This window comes from Falco biarmicus, chromosome 2 (assembly GCF_023638135.1).
Source record: "Falco biarmicus isolate bFalBia1 chromosome 2, bFalBia1.pri, whole genome shotgun sequence".
NCBI classification, from domain to species: domain Eukaryota; kingdom Metazoa; phylum Chordata; class Aves; order Falconiformes; family Falconidae; genus Falco; species Falco biarmicus.
In genome coordinates this window covers 30,644,079-30,660,616 of record NC_079289.1, presented here as the reverse complement: position 1 = coordinate 30,660,616, position 16,538 = coordinate 30,644,079, and the positions used below count along the sequence as shown (strand labels likewise).

At 45.3% G+C, this 16,538-nt stretch overlaps 1 protein-coding gene across 2 annotated transcripts; it reads left to right on the top strand.

Moving 5' to 3' along the window:
* Positions 1-8,820: 8,820 nt before the first annotated feature.
* ARL11 (ADP ribosylation factor like GTPase 11) lies at positions 8,821-16,538 on the top strand. 2 transcript variants are annotated; one of them, XR_008820077.1, is made up of 2 exons: positions 8,821-11,057; positions 13,949-16,538. XR_008820077.1 is itself a non-coding variant. In XM_056327669.1 (1 exon), exon 1 carries the CDS (start codon positions 9,532-9,534, stop codon positions 10,135-10,137), a length of 606 nt encoding a protein of 201 aa, XP_056183644.1. In that variant the 5' UTR covers positions 8,821-9,531; the 3' UTR covers positions 10,138-11,452. The 2 variants fall into 2 exon arrangements, 1 of the variants encoding a protein (XP_056183644.1); XM_056327669.1 differs by lacking the exon at positions 13,949-16,538 and having other exon boundaries at positions 8,821-11,452.

Below are 16,538 nucleotides of genomic sequence, written 5' to 3'. Positions count from 1 at the left end.
ACTGTAGAACTGAGCTGCTTTAGTTACAATATACAGAAATGCAGTTGTTTTAACAAGTACTGGAACACAAGCCCCCAGTCAGGATTTTTATTCACATAGATTTAAGTTTCTTGTTGTTAGTTTCACCAGGTAGTTTTTACTGTATGCAGTAAGTCCTTACATAGTAGTTGCAGGCAGTTTGTACTGTGTCTGAGCTTTACAATTAGCTGAAACAGCTAAAAGGGCTCTGTATGGAGGAGAAGTAATTTTATAATCTTGAAAATAACTAGTTTCAGTTCTTTTGCTTTCAGTTTGGCTTTTGTAAAAGCCAACAATAACAAAAAAACAACTTTCCCCCATTATTTTTTCTAGAAGGAAAAGGGATATGAAACCTTATATCCATCTTAAAGGTTATGACAGACTGAAAATGTTATGAAAGCATTACAAAGGCCAACCAGGCAAAACAATGATATTCAGAGACAAGTTTTATAGAAAAAAAGGAATTATTACTTAAGACAGTATAGGTAATGTGTGTAACGTTGCTGACTTTGGTGGATTAGCTTAGATGCTAATTCCTGTCTCTTACACTCATAGTTTCAGTTTACATCTCTTTCAATAACAGTAGCAGGTGACTATGAAGTGCTTTTCTCAAATGATCAAACTGGGAACATTTGAGATTTGAAAAGGACAATAGCTTGGCATGGAATTACACCCCCAACTCTAATGCAACCTGAATCAGCAGTTTCATTCCTAGGTATACATTGTTGAAACTAGAGATCACAAAGGTGCGTGTAGTCATAAATAAATCCAATTTTAGGAGAATTTGTAATTCTGTCAGTTGTAGATTGAAAAGTGTGTTCAGTATCTATAGCTCTGTAAGTGACCACGAACAGTGAAGAATCCTGATGGCAACTGTCAGTGACTTGTTGAAGGGTATTCTTCAAAGTGTTTCTCTCCTCCTCATGCAGCATTATTTTTTTCCATCAGTTGGGTAACTGTTTTCATTGAAACTGCAGAGCTGTAGGGTACGATGCCAGCTAAATCTGGTATGAAAACAATCTGGAGCTAAATGTCACCTGCTTGGAGCTGGCATCTTATTCCAGCTCTTCTGGAGTCCTCACAATCAGCTTTCTATGGATGTGAAAGAACAGGTACACAAAATATACGTACAGCTGTTGTTCAGCAAAACCCGTTTCAAAGTGATCCTGCTTCAAAAGTGTGCCAAAGGCCTGAGGGCCCTGAGTCCTCCCGAAGTCAAAACAGGAGCTCCGACATCTTCAGTTTCTGCTGGAGATAGCCTCTGCGTTGAGAAATGTGTAGGGTAACATTGACACTCTGTGGCCAGCCAGATAAAATGCAACTTCTGAATTTGCACAGATTTTCTTTGCTTTCATCTGTTTTACCAGACAGAAAGGTAGTAAAGACCAGTTTGTAGCTTTCATTCTTGTTAATAATCTCCAGTATCTTTTCAATACATTTCCTTTATTGTTATAAAAATGTCCTAAACATGTAAGCTAAGGCAAAAACTAAAAACAAATAAAACCTTGCATCCAAAACCCCTGAATCTGAGGAGCACTGAGAACGAGGCTCCACTGTTGCTCTGGAACTTGGCAAGTAGTACAAAATGCATTTTCAGGTCTGTGCTTACACTGTCATTTTAATCACATTTCTTCCTGCGGGTCTGGAACGAGGGAATGAGTCCCCTTAAAGGGGGACTGGATTGGTATATTGCAAAGCAGGATTTCCTCCAGACTGATATGGAGGGTTGAGCTTTGTCAGCATACTTCCAAGCTGTGATTTTTGCTTCCCATAGAAGTAACGGGTATTTCCTATATTATGTATATATATATAATTATATATATAATTAGTAATATATAAATATATAATATTTATAATATTATATAATATATATAAATATAGTATATTTATATTATATTATATTATATATAAATATAGTAATAATTATATATATTACTTATATTACATATAGTGCAGGTAGGCAGTATGGTTAAACAGCATTAGCCTCTGTAGGGCTTCTTTTTGAGCAACTGAAGGAACAGTATAAAAAATAAATCCAAACCACTCCTTGCTTCATACCTTTTACATTCAACAGATGGAGGAACAAATACTAGGATACATGAGAGGATGAGTAAAAGCCTTTTTTGGCACAGGTAGCACGGATATTTTTGTAAGTGTACCCATTTTTTCCTCTTTTTTTTCTTTTCAACTGGAAACATTAAGAATAACAGAAGAACTGAGATTAAAGCATTTCAAGATAGTCAGAGCTGTATTTTAACTAGTTTCTAAGGTGAAAATAGAATGTATGCAATATGTAGGGTAGATGAATATATGACCTAAACTGGGCTAGAGACCAACTGTAAGAGGAAGAGCTAATGAATAATCTCAGAAAAGGGAGCGATGGTGTTGGGATAGATAGGGAAACCAAAGAAGCTCGGTTTTGAATTGCTCTGAGGAGACAAAGCTGACATGTTAGGAGTCGAGGAGGAAGAGATCTGTGCATTTAAGACATAAGAAGATCCTGGAATGAGAATTTCAGTGGTATAGATGGAAGAGTAAAGAGCATTGCTAATTGATGTGGGAAAAACTAAAACTATTTGGGAGGCACTTGAATAAAGGAGTCTACAGAGAGGACCTGCATCCCGGTAAAATTCTAAACAGCTTTGGAAATTACGAATGCAGAGATTGGAGTACCAATATTTATAAGAAATATTCCATAATTGTATACAAAAATGCATGGTAGTTCAAATAGAAATCAAAGCAAGGTAAGTACTTTTCCTTCCCTCATCAGCTCTTGCAACACCTGCCAGGTAATAGCTGAGAACATAAAAGAAAAGTCTTTGCTCTGTGCCATATTTCTCCACATCTACCTCATTGTCAGGGTGCAACGAGGGCTCCCAACAGGGCGTCAGTGTAGGGTCTAGCAGCCAGGGCCTGTCCCACTGTCCCCAGCCAGGGAGCAGGCAGGATGGGGGGCATGCAGGGACAGCCCCAGCCCTGGGCATCAGGCACCTCCCTGAGAAAGGGGACAGGCTGAGACCCTCAGGGTTCTGACATCTTCTCAACAACTTTCTGTTTCAGCTGTATGAGGCATACAGGAATTGAACAACAGGGAAACGTTCACTAAACATCACAAAAAAAAAAAGCATCAAACCTTTTCCAGATACCCTGGAGTGTATACCATGTCCTTTCAGGAGGGCTGAGGACAAACAACACTATGCCATGGTTGACTTTCAGGCAGTGCTGGTGGGTCACGATGAGGAGAACACTGCTCACAGAAGTTCAAATGGAGACTGTTTGGACACGTTCCGGGCACTCTGACATTTTCAGGTATGAGGACCAGCTTATTGTATCCATTCAACCTGCTGTGAACACTGAGCACAACCACAGAAGAAGCTGAGCTGTCGTGCCACTGAATTTAACACCAGCAGGAAGCTGTTGGAGACCATAGCCACATGTAGGGAAAGTTTGACTGAGATTTCCCATTCTGTATTCTTCAAATCCAAACCTGTGACATGGGGGGAAACGTGTTTGTTCTACAAGGCAGAGCTCAGAAGCAAGCTCAGACCTTAGCCACGGCCAGTTCAGTGCTCCTGGCCAAACACCTTTGGGCAACAGGTAGGCAACAGCTAGTCTGCCTCGCTGACAACAGGGTGCTCTGAAATGGAAAGCAAACACCCAGCCCCTTTCATGGTATCCAAACGTGTTGAGCAGGGACCTAGTGGTTGTCAGCCTTCAACACAGGGGTCGTAGCAGGCCAGGCAGGCGGGGACTAAGCAGAAACGAGGACCAAGCTTTCACCTTTGAAAACTGTGACATGGCATCAGTGAGGGCATAGCAGGTGACTTTTTGGGCTGTCCAACTAGAGTAACACACTCCTGGGCAGAGTTAGCTGTGATAAGGCAAGCACAAAGCCAATAGCATAATAGCAAATCCACTGCCAGTTATGCTACCAAAAAGCATTTTCCTTCGTCAAATGTTTGCCCCAAGAAGCAGGGGCAAAATGGAGACCACAGGTTGAGCTGAACTGTGGCAACAATGTCCTATTTCCAACCCCACCAGGAATGCCCTGCAGGCACCAGAGTGCTTGCTGGGCACCTGAAGGGCAGCGTCTGCTGTGCATTTTGTTGTGTGAATTTTGTCACGCTGAACTTCTGGGAGTTGGTCAACAGCTTTGAGCAGTCATATGTTGCCAAGAGATGTCACCACAGGCAGGCTTTTCTAAGGCATGTCAAAGGCTGTGGCTGTTCTTGTGTAGCTTTCAGAGTAGGCTAAGCCAGCTTTCAAGCCTCCAGGGCTTTGTCTCAGAAGGAAGCTGCTTGCCTTCAGCTGCAGGCTTTCACAGCTATCCATTGACCCTGATGGGACAGGTAGCTCCCCAGGCACATGCCAAGCAAACCAGCATTGTCCGTTAGCAGGAGAGCACTGGGTGAGTTTTCTGTGGGCATGGGAATCAGGGCAGGGCAGAACAAGAGGAATGGACCAGGATGCAGAAAAGGGAAAGGCCAAATTTCTCTAAGCCTGAACCATCGCATTTGGCTTAGTTGTGGCTTTAGTTTGGGATCCTGGCTAGGTCAGATCCAGTGGTCCTCTGCAGGTGTACAAGAAGCTCTCACAGTTCAGACTTGAAAGAAGTCCCCTGCAAGATGACTGGCAGCAGGTAGACAGGTGGGCTCTCCAGGTCAACATCCACCTGTGTCCAGGGCCTCCTTCAGCTCCCAGCGAGCTTTCTCACCAGCTGCTAGTCTGCACATCCCCTCTGTCAGTGGTCCTTCCACGTGTGTGGATATAGTGTGTGATATAGTGAGGAGATCCTGCAGGAAACAATGGCAGGGCTGGCTGAGCGGTGGCTTTGGTGTCTTTCCTCAGAGACACAAGCAAGTCTGGGTGGTGAGGCCTGCTCTGCCTTTGCTGGGCTGAGATCTTCTTGTTGCTCCAAGCAAATGCTATTAGGACAAACACACGTGGTAAGGACTAAGATCTACTCCTGTTATTTCCTGGCTCTGCTGAGGGTTGTCTTCCCTGGAGCTGCCTTCCAAAAAGGTGACATGGGCTGGATCAGACCCCCACCTTGGCTCTTCCCACCACTGGACAGGGATGTGCCCTCTGGGGCATGGGGCATGCCTGTTGGAGGAGTGTGCTGGGGGGAAAGCACCTATCTCCTGAGCTCCACAGCATCACTTCTGAGGACACTGCCTAAGGACACAGTAAGGACCCCCCAGGGAGGCTGGTTAGAGCCGGTGAGGCCCTTTAGTGCCTTGACATTCATGCAGATATTGTGAATATTTTTGGGGTGATATTTGTGAGGTCATTTAGAAATGACCCTTATTATACTCTTACTATCTACAAAGAAATTCAGTTTTAGATGAAAACTATATAGGATGAAACATTGCTTATGGTCTTAGTGAAGATAATCCTTTGGTTTCAGTGACAAGGGGAGCTAAGCTTTCACATGCCTCTAATTACCTCTTTGATTGCAAAGGTTACTGCGCGTCTAATGGAAGAGACAGAGCAGCAGTGGCCGCGCAGTGCCTGTGAGGCCATTAATGGGAATTTTGCACTTACAAAAGGGAAGGATCAGTGCACAGTTTTCTTGGAAGTTTCTGCCTTGCATTAGAGTTACTTCTGGTGGTTTGGTACTGTGTAGTAAGGGGCATTGCCTTCTTGAGAAGCGCTTCTGATGGACTCAGCTCCACCTTTGCTGCATAATTAACACCGATTTCCAGTGAATTGGTTAGAATTAGACCTACCTACTTCAGAGCTCACCCTCTTTTGGCATATGGCATCACAGGCATGAAGACTACCTTGACAGCCATGCTAAGAGCATTGTGGTCTAACCCTGAAATGAGGTGGTCTCCTTAGGGAACTATCAACTATTGGCTTGTTCTCCAAAGCCTGTGTCTCATGTCGTACTGCAGGTCATAGAATCACAGGATCATAGAATGATTTGGGTTGGAAGAGACCTTTCAAGATCATCTAGTTCAACCCCCCTGCCATGTACAAGGACATTTTTCACTAGATCAGGCTGCTCAAAGCCCTGTCTAACCTGACCCTGAACATTTCCAATGATGGGGCATCCACAACTACTCTGGGCAACCTGTGCCAGGGTCTCCCCACTCTCATCATAAAAAATGTCTTCCTTATGCCCAATACAAACTTCTTACAGTTTTAAAGTCTCTTTACCCCTCCTGTCTGCACCCCATGAAGTGAGGGCAGAGCGCTTTGACAGTGGATATAGTTACTGGGACAAAATTCCAGTTACTGGAATTTTTAGGGCATGGGGAGGAGGGAGGGTTCTCTCCTATAGTACTGGTCTTGATTATTGCTTTTTGTGATGAATGTCTAAGAAATAGGGAAATGCATGCCTAACAAACAGCAGACAAATAAATTGAAATTTATGAAATTATAAACAGAATTTGTGACCATTGGCTTTGCTCCTGTGAATTCAGAGACATGAAGCACAAGGCAAGAAAATTTGTTCTGCCCATGTGAGATGTAGCTGGGGTAGGAGCTGTCCTGGTCTCTGAACATGATTTATGAATTATTTAGTGTATTGGCCTTTCTGTTCCAGCAATAGGCTCACTCAGAGCTCATCTCATCTGCTTTTACTTTCTTTTCTTTCATTCTTTCTTAAACAGACTTGCAATTGCTCCTATGTATTATTTATTGGAAATACTATTCTTTTATAACACAGCTGTGAGTGGAACAGACTCTATGTAGGCAGTTTGCACCCCATATTTGGAATAATTGGCAGAAAGAAAGAAAATAGGCTGCAGCTATGAGTATGAGAATGTACAAAGAAGAAAATACAGAGTTGCCTCTGTTTGCCCATGAATTAGTCTGTTCTGTGCCATAGAAAACCTGAAAGCAATCTTCAATAAAACTGTACCCTAGTTATATTATTTATTTTGGCATTATTTCTTCTTTTTCTTTTTCTTTTCTTTTTTTACAGAAGCAGCCTACTTCTGTAACATGTTAGAGATCAATGCGATAAAGATTCCATCACATCATATTTCAAATACTCAATTATTCATCAGATTGTAGAATCTCCACCCCTGCTTCCTGTATCTATATTTTAGTTTACTTAAAATAAATTACAGTTCTATGAATGTCTGGTCAGATAAAACAGATATGTACCACAACCACCTATCAAGCTTACCAATGATACCAAACTGAGTGGGGAAGTGGACACTTTGGAAGGGAGAGCCACCCTGCAGGAAGACCTGGATAGGCAGGAAGAATGGGATGAAAAGAACATTATGAAGTTCAACAAAGTCAAATGTTAGGTCTTGCTTCTGGGAAGACAACCCAGGAGTGCAGCACAGGCTGGGATCTACCTGGCTGTGGAGCAGCTCTGTAGAAAGGAACCTGCAGGTCCTGGTGGACCAGCTTAATATGTGTGAACGGTGTGCTGCTGCACCAAAGAAAGCCAAGAGGATGCTGGGTTTCATCAACAAGGGCATCACCAGCAGAGATAAAAAAAGTCATTATCCCACTCTACTCAGCGCTTGTCAGGCCAAACCTGGAATACTGCGTTCAGTTTTGGTCCCCACTATACAAAAAAGTTGTGGGCAGGCCGAGGAGGGTCCAGAGAAGGGTCACAAGGATGATCAAAGGACTGGGAAGCCTGCCATATGAGGAAAGGCTGAGAGGACTGGGTTTGTTCAGCCTTGAGAAAAGAAGGTTTATCACCGTGTTCCAGTATTTGAAGGGTGGCTACACAGAAGATGGAGGCTCCCTTTTTACACGGAGTCACATGGAAAAGACGAGGGGTAATGGGTACAAGTTACTCCAGGGGAGATTCCGATTGGGCACAAGAGGAAAATTTTTCACAATGAGGACAATCAGCCATTGGAATAATCTCCCCAGGGAAGCGGTGGATTCCTCAACACTGGACACTTAAGATTCAGCCGCACAGGGTGCTGGGCCATATTGTCTAGTCTGTGCTTTTGCCAGGAAAGGTTGGAGCAGATGATCTTTCAGGTCCCTTCCAACCTGGTGTTCTGTGATTCTGTGAACATGTCTTACACATCCACAAGCTGCACAAAGCTCATGGAGGCTTTTGATGCCAACCAGCTCTCCGAGTTCACTATAAGAGAGACATGTATCACAGAAATATCTTGCAAAACACGGTTGGTAGGACACCTTGCAATTCCATGCCACCTGTCTGGGCTGGACTACTTGTTTTGTTTTGTTTCTCATTCATCTTTCTTTAAAAGATGGAAAACTGACACATCTTGCCCCCAGAGAAAGAAATATGCCTCTTGTCGGCCACCAGCGACCTGGTTGCCAATCAGACAGTCCATTCCATGTGCTGTGCTGAACTCCTTTCCCAACAACGGTGGCTTGTGACACAGAGCTGTCATGTGGAGATCATTGCTGGAAAAAACACATCTCCCGCAGATGTGTGGAAGTCCCCTGCAGTCCCAGGGAAGCGCAGATGAATCACATTTCCTTCTCAAATAAATGTGGCTGGAGAGCAGCTCTGTGTTAATGCCACGATGTGAGATCTACAGCCACTTTCAGTTCTGCACACCTCTGAGCATCCTTTTAGGAGTGAAACCCAACCAAACAAAAAGGTACATACCGGCTTTGCTGGAGCTCTGCCTGGCTGCCATCATCTGCTCTTGCACAAGTGACTCTGGGAGCTGTTTCAACAGCACATTTTTGCCTCCGGCATGTAAAGTTCAAGTGGTGCTGTCCTGTTAAACATTTTTCCCTTCTTTCAAGGGACTTTTTTACCCCCTCAGCCACAGATGACTGGCTTTGCTTCACTTATGAAAGTAAAAATGTAGCAAACACCTTGATGTAAAGAATTTTGTAGATTTTCACCCCCAGGGAAGGTGAAATACAACTAGTCATATTTCAGAGAAATTAAGAAAGCATGCTCATGTGCATTTTTTAAATTGCTGTCATTACCGTCTGTGCAACAGGTAGCAAAAGCTGATGCTACAGAGATTGGGTTTGAGCTTTTTAACATAAGACTGGCAGAAAAAATGTCAGTTGTCTTGTTGCTCATGTTTAAATCCACACCCTTGAGCTGTGATTCAGCAAATTCCCAGAGTAAACCCTGGTCTGAAACCCAGGTTCCTCCTTGTCCTGCCCTGCCGGGGGTGGATTTCCCCTAGAGAAGCCAATGAACAAAAGCTCATTTATGTCTGTACATGGTGAGGAGGAAACTTGCTCCACCATCTCCCCACCTCTTCCTGTGAAACATTGTGCTCTCTTTTGCACTGATCACTTCGGGTCACAAATGAAAACAGAACTGAGCAGCAGCAGCAGAGATGGAGTATAGAAATTGTTTTGAACGGCGCTCCCTGGCTCTGCTCCACATCTCATAAATAATAGCTCTCACCTCATTTTAGCTACGAAGTGAAGCAAAAGCCAGCTGCCTGTGTCTTTCTTCACCAAACCTAAGATTCTCTCTCGGAGAAGCAGGACTGAGCACACTGTTATTAGCTGACTTTATTGAGGCGATACGTTTTCTTTCCTTTGGGCTGCGATTTTTTTGCCACAGTTGCAGGAGCGTCTTGAATGGGGAAGCTGATCTCCAAAGGCCAGCGCAAAAGAGATGCTCGAGTTGTCATGCTGGGGCTTGACTTTGCTGGCAAATCAACCCTTCTGTACAAACTCAAGAGTGGCCGGGCTGTGGAGACCTGCCCGACGGTGGGCTTCAACGTGGAGTCCCTGCAAACACCCTGTCATGTATCCTTCACGCTCTGGGACGTTGGTGGACAAGGCAGCCTGCGGGCAAGCTGGCCTCACTACCTGGAGGACACCAGTACTCTAATCTTCGTGCTCGACAGCACAGACACAGCCCGGCTGCCCGAAGCGATGGCAGCACTGGAGGAAGCCCTGAGCCACCCCAGCATGGCTGGCATCCCCGTCCTCCTCCTGGCCAACAAGCAGGAGGTGCCAGGAGCGCTGGCTCCTGCCGAGCTGGGGGAGAGGCTGCGGCAGGGGCGGCTGGCAGGGCGCCGCTGGGTGCTCCAGGGCTGCAGTGCCTACACTGGCCAAGGCCTGAAGGAAGCCCTGGCCATCTTGGGAGAGCTGCTACGCGGTCTGAAGCAGAGCTCCCCATCCCAAGAGCAGCCCCTTGCAGGGCCGGCAGGGAGGAGGCAAGGTCCAGAGCAAACCTGATCCTCAAGTGGACCCTTCCCACTCATCGCTGCCAACAGGTTTGTCACAGAGGATCCCAGCCTCCAGGTTCCCCCTAAAATGAGCAGACCTGCAGCTGGCATGTGCTGCGAAACACTCAGCTGCTCACCACTGAAACCCACCACAAAGACCTCCAAGCAAAACTCCCATCGCGGAGCGTTTTTTGGCCCCATCTCTTGGACTCTCATCACCAGCTGCAGCTTGTCCTGCTGTCACCAGCTCTGCTCATCCATTTTGTGCATGTTCAGTGCTTCAGCAGGGATGCTTTTTGCCAGGGCAATATAAATTATAAGAGAGATGTGCCCAAGGGACAGAAGAAGTTTTCTTTCTGCAGCTCCCAGCCCAGATGCAGCTTTCCTGATGGCGTGGTCCCCAGGGGGATGTTTGAATGTGCCTCCTGCCGCTTTTCTCTCAGCTCGAATCATACGTTCATCCACTGGAAAAGCAGGCAGCCACTAAAAGGAATGGCTGAACAGGAGCAGCGTAAGCGCAGGGCTTGAAATGGCCAACAGCTAATTGGTTTTATTGCAGCATCTATGGGTATAAACTTCAAGTCATGGAAACAAGCCAGGATTCGATGGCATAATGCAGTTTGAGGATGTGTATGTATTAATTCCCACATTTCTGGTTTTGGGTCTTTCCTTTCCATTTGTTTTTTTTATCAAATACTGATTTCATGAAAATGGTACCTCATTTTCCTTGGAATATATTTAAATATAAAGAAAACAAACCTAATTTCCAGGAAGCTTGGAAATGCATCTGCATGGCCAGTCAACCTCTGAATATCCTTATGGTGGCCTGAACAGCCAAGACAAAGCCCCGACTCTCAGACTTTTTGAAACTGGATGAGACGACTCTACAGGCAATGTTTGGTACCTATGGGCGCCTATGGGCACAGGCAGGTTGGTAATGAAAGGGCTTTCCATGCTCAGCTGCATCTGGAGCAGCTGAAATGCCCCTGGCAGCTCACAACGGGGCCGTGTCCCTTGTGGCACTGACGGTCTTTGCCCAATCCTGCTCAACCTACCATTAGACCTGTGTTTGCATGAGGGCTCCCTGAACCCAAAATTCTGTTATTCAGGGTTAAAATTAAGACATTTCATAGTGGTTTCTACTTTATTATGAAATGAATGAAAGTGGTGGGCTAACAGGAGAGAAAGGACACAAGTTTTTCAGGCAGCAGAAGTCAGTTGCTTTCAAGGAAGAAGAAACACCAAGGAGAAATACATGGCAAAATCCTTTTCTGTTCATACCAGAGCATTTTACAGTTGTTAAGGAATAAATCATCCAGCTGTTACTGGTGCTGTTATTAGACTCATTTCATAGAAGGCAGCAGCTGGAATAGAGAGCTTAAATGATCATGAAGAAACAGAATCTGACATTTGAGGAAGGTCTTAATAAAAGAAATCCTTCCCCATGGAAAAAGTCACATTTTTTTTTAGCTGTGTTAATGTAGAAGAACTATTACTGCTATAAAATAGTTCTCCAGTGTTGATCCGGCCTAAGTGATCATGGTTATGAGTATACTTAAACAGCGCTGAATCATATAATTAATGGCACGACAAATTTACGTGCATGGTAAGGAGGACAAAAATCCTGTCTTTAAATCTTTGCAGTTAACATAAGCAGGCTGATCTGCCTTTGACTTGTTGTAAGTGGTCATCATTTGCTTACAACACACAAGTCTGTGATGCATGTTTCAGGTATCTGACTGCCAGAGCTGGGCCAAGCATTTCTTGTGAGACAACACAAGTGCTAATGCCTAGACAGACAGGAACGAACTCAGGTCATCTGTACAACCCAGTTGCCAGTACATGAAAGAGCCACGTCTCAGGGACCCCTCTGGCCATTTTGAACAGCTGTCCTAGAGGCACAATGCAAAAGGCTCTGTGTTGCGCTGCCAGGCCAAAAAAACTCTCCTTACTGAGTCTTCTGGTGTTTCAGTCTTGTGTCTCACATGGTACGAAGCAGAGTATTGTACATTAAGGTGGGGGATCAGGAATAGTTTAAACTCAACACAGACTGAAGGGTTGTCCTGATGATGTTTTACTCATAATTGGCTCTTGATGCATGCATTTGGCTCTACATGGTTGTCTGCTGGTGGTTAAAAAAGGCACTGAAGCCTTCCCATCCCCCTGTGGGTAGTTTTTAAGCCCTTTAAAGAGAAAAAAATAGGCTCCTCTGGCAGCAAATAGAGGCAACTGCCAGACTTCGGTAGATACCACCAATTAAAAATTAAAATAGCAAGGTAAGAGGGCGGGAAAAAAGGGTCGTTTGTGGCAGCGGGAACCCTGGATTCCTGAAACTGATGAAGCAACATCCCAGTTGCTGCAAGTGTTCTCACTTCCCTTGAAGCAGTAATTTGGCAAAATACCCCAGTCTCCCAGGGCATCATGTGATTTACCATCCTTGTTTTCTGGAACAAGGCTTTGCTAGACACTTGGTCACATTGCTCAGCTCATTTATGCCATTGTTAGAGACTGTCAAAACAATGATGGGTCATAAAATATGAAACAGCAACACAGAGTTTACTTCTAATTATTTTCTCTTCTCTCCTGCGTTGGAAAGGGTGATAAACAAGTCAATCTAATGAGCCCTGCACTGCTCTTATCTAATGCCTGCAGGATGCTCACCCAACAGCACTTAAATGCTCCAGTGTCAAAACTCCTGCCTGGTTCAGAGGGAGCAACATGGAGGGTTGCAGGAAGAAGCCAGCTCAAGGCGGGGAAGTTTGTTACCTCTTTTTCTTGGTAATTCTGCAGAAAAGCCTCGGCCACACAGAGTGGTATTAAGGTCTTAAACATCTGTGCTTATGGACTCCAGCCAGGACGGCACCCTCAAACTTGGCAGTTTCCATCTTCCTGGGTGTGTGATAGATGTCACAGCCTCTGTGCTGATTTCTAAAATAACACTGCTTCTCTCTTAGTTGCAGGCAAAAGAAAAATCCTTAGGACACTTCCTTGTTTCAGGTTCCTCAGAAATTTAAAGTAGTCTTTGAGTTATTGGCCTCAGAGCCCACGCTGGTTGCTCAAGATCCCTTTTTAGCAGCTTTTCTGCATGCTGAGTCCATCCACTTGCTATCCCTGGTGCTGGCTGTCTCAAATCCAAAAGGAGAAGTTTGGAACAGCAGGATGTTTCTTTTTATTTCCTTTTTGGTTTTGTGTCCCGTGTCCCCCCACCCACCCCCACCCCCCTCCCCACCCCCACCCCCCAGTAAGAAGCATTTACTTGGCTCTCTTTAGAGAGGAAAAGGATTGCTTGGGAATGGTTTTGCTGCTGTTTTTCCCCACCACCACCCTTCTTCTTACAGCTTGCGTCCTACCTCTAGACTCTGCTAGTAGCTTCCTACAGCTTTATCGGCTCTTTTTAACTGGCCTGGTCAGTATTTAGTTGTTTATGTGGTCTGCTTTTCCATGGTCTTGAATCTGAATCTATGAGCTAAATGTATTGGCAAAAGTGGCCGACTCAGAGGATAGCAAAGTTTGGAAAGGACATCTAGTCCAAAACCCTGCTGAAATCAGGTTGCTCAAAGCCTTGTGCAGTAGTTTTGAACATTTCCAAGGATGGAGGTTCAACAGCCCAACACCTTTAGAGGCACTCTGGTATATATTAACATTTACAGCAATGTAACTGGAATCCATAATTGTGCATTATTCTTCCCAGTCACCACTCCACTGAGAAGAGCCATACTGGTAAGAATCTGCCCTTGCTTGGAGCTGTCAGAGCAGCCTTCTTGGCCAGGGCCATCAACTCCTCCAGCCCCGTGACCTCCCATCCCTTCTCTCCTTGGCAGGGATCACTGCAGCGGGAGCTGCCTCCAGGTCCTGCTGACTCTTTCGACGGCACCAAGACACTTCAGTTATCTTTCACACCATTTATGAGAGGACATAGCTAATTACTCATTGATTTATTAACCTTTCTGTGGGAATGATTTTTAAAGCAGCTTCAACAAACCCTTTTCATTACTATGAACGCAGCACAGATTTATTTTTTAATTCCTGAAAAGAAGGGTTTCATCCACCTGCAGAGAGAAAGAAAGCAGCGAGCTGGTAAAAAACACAAGCAATGGTAAAACCATTGCAGGAAGGATGATTCATCTTTCCACCAGTCTCTTCACAACTTCCATAGCTCAGTCCATGACACAAAATGCTTTCTACTCGTGCATTAGCTGATTTCTGCTCTAGGCACCATTTCTTTGTTTTCAGATGGACCTACATGCTGCAGTTACTGATGGGGCTTCTCTGACGAATTTCGCCATGGTCTTGCTGAAGGGCTGGAGATCAGAGGGGAACCACATGGTCCCAGGGCTGCAGGCGAGGGCAGGAACGGTTGCCAATGAACTATTTAAAGAGGGGACGGGCAACCACGGGGTGCATGAGAGGGAGCTGTGAGACCGGCTGTGGCGCAGGGAGAGGAGTGTTAGGGCAGTAGCCAGAGACCTGGGAAACACCTGGAGGAAGAAAGGTCAATAAGAATTTTTTAAAATCCAAGAAGAGCTTTCTTTTTAAATACAACATGAAAAAGTTGCAAAAAACCCCTTTTGTTAGGAAACGGGCTGTATAATGCAGTGGAATGTCTTAATCGGTGCTTTAACGCACCTAACAGCTGTAAATTAATTTCCTCCTCTTAAAAAAACTCTGAAATACCACCTATAAAGATTCATCACATGTAACCCTCCAAGAAAAAAACAAGAAGCAAAACCACGTGTGACACCACCTCTCAAAAAAACTAATACTGTTGCCAAATTGTATTAAACACCAGGCATGCAATTATGACTGAGACAAATGATAAACTACAGTTCAAGGCGTTGCAGCCTTCAAAGGGTTAATTAACTGGCCTTCATCTAAACGTTCCAATACTTGACTGTTTCATGATGCATTTGCTTGAGCCACAGCCCTGAGCTTGCCATCTGGGTATCATTAAAAATACCAGGTGAAGGCTGGTGTTCGGGTTAGGATCTCAGCGATGCATCCATGGCTGGGAACATATCACACCCCCCCACCTCATACTTCACACAATGGGATTTGTATAAAATTCATGCAGAGAGGGGAAAAAAAAAACCAACGATAAATTAGCCAACTGCTATGAAAGACAATACCAACCTGGACGCGGCAAGCGCGTCCCCCTCTGCCCACGCCCCTGCCTGCCTCTCTGCGGCCGGACCAGAAGCATAAACCTCTGCTCCAACCCAGTCCGACACCCGTCACCTCCAAAGCTCTAGTGCTTTACATCAATCCGGCACCATCAACATCTTGGCCGCTAATTGCCATGAGAAACAATCTCCTGAAGCTAATAAAGTCTTCTTAAATTCTCCCTTAGGTCTCAGATTTTTATTAATTTTTTTTTGGCCTGTGCTGGCTAACCACATTCGGATGTGGCAATGAGGTTTTAGGTTTTTTTCAACAGACCACAACCACTCACACAAACAAAAAACCTGCTTGGTGATGGGCGGCTCTGCAGTGACGCTCTGCTTTGCCTGGGGTGTAGGAGCAGTATTTGCTTTTTAACCACACCACGGCGCAGCCGGGAAGCCGCTGGTTTCTGCAGTGCAAGGACAAACTCAGCACGGGCCCACGTGAAGTTTGATAATGGAGGGGAAGGACTTTGGAAAAAGCAAACAGAAGATTTCCTTGGGAAGAAAACTGCCAGCTGAGAGCAGATCTGCGGCTGTCATTTCCCAGGGGCATACATTCAGGCCAGGGCTTGTTCTGCTCATAAAGACACACAATTAGGCCTCATTATTTTCTGGCTTTTGACAGCACTTAACAGTAGCCATTTTCTTTGATAATAGCATAAATGAAGACCAAAGCTAAAAGTCCATCCCCCAACGCAGGCAGTATTTCCAAAGACATGAGGTTTGGGTCAGAGCTGGAGCAGGAGGCTGGCACCACACCAGCTGTAAGGTATCTGCTCAGCATGCCTCAGGGTTGAGCTTCCACAAGGATGGAGAAGTAGCTTCCCCCTGTTCCTGGGGGGAAGGTCAATACGGAGGCAAAATATGAGAGACCATTCCTGAGGATGACCCATTTCTGCAAGATGGGATGGACCTGTCACCAGCAAAGCAAGGCAAGCTCAGCAAGGAGGAGCAGATTTTGGGCTGCAATCACGGGAAAGTGGTCCCAAGCCTCCAGAGCTGTCCTGGGAGGGATGAGGACAAAATCTACTGTGCCCCTGAGAAAAAGCAGCTCTTCAAAGGCAGTGGGCAGAACGATCAGGAGGGTGGGTGACATGTTCTGGTGGAGGTGGCTGCAGGCAACCCCAGGGCTTCAGATGATGTGGGCACCGTGGCCTGGCAGGAAGGCATTGGTTCAGCCCCTTGGTTCCCCCTGGGCTTTCTCCCTTAGAGAGACCTTTATTCTCCCCTCTTTTCTCCCTGGGAAGAA

Excerpts from the sequence above, each read along its gene's own strand:
- ARL11 (XM_056327669.1), top strand. The coding sequence starts at position 9,532 with ATGGGGAAGCTGATCTCCAAAGGCCAGCGCAAAAGAGATGCTCGAGTT.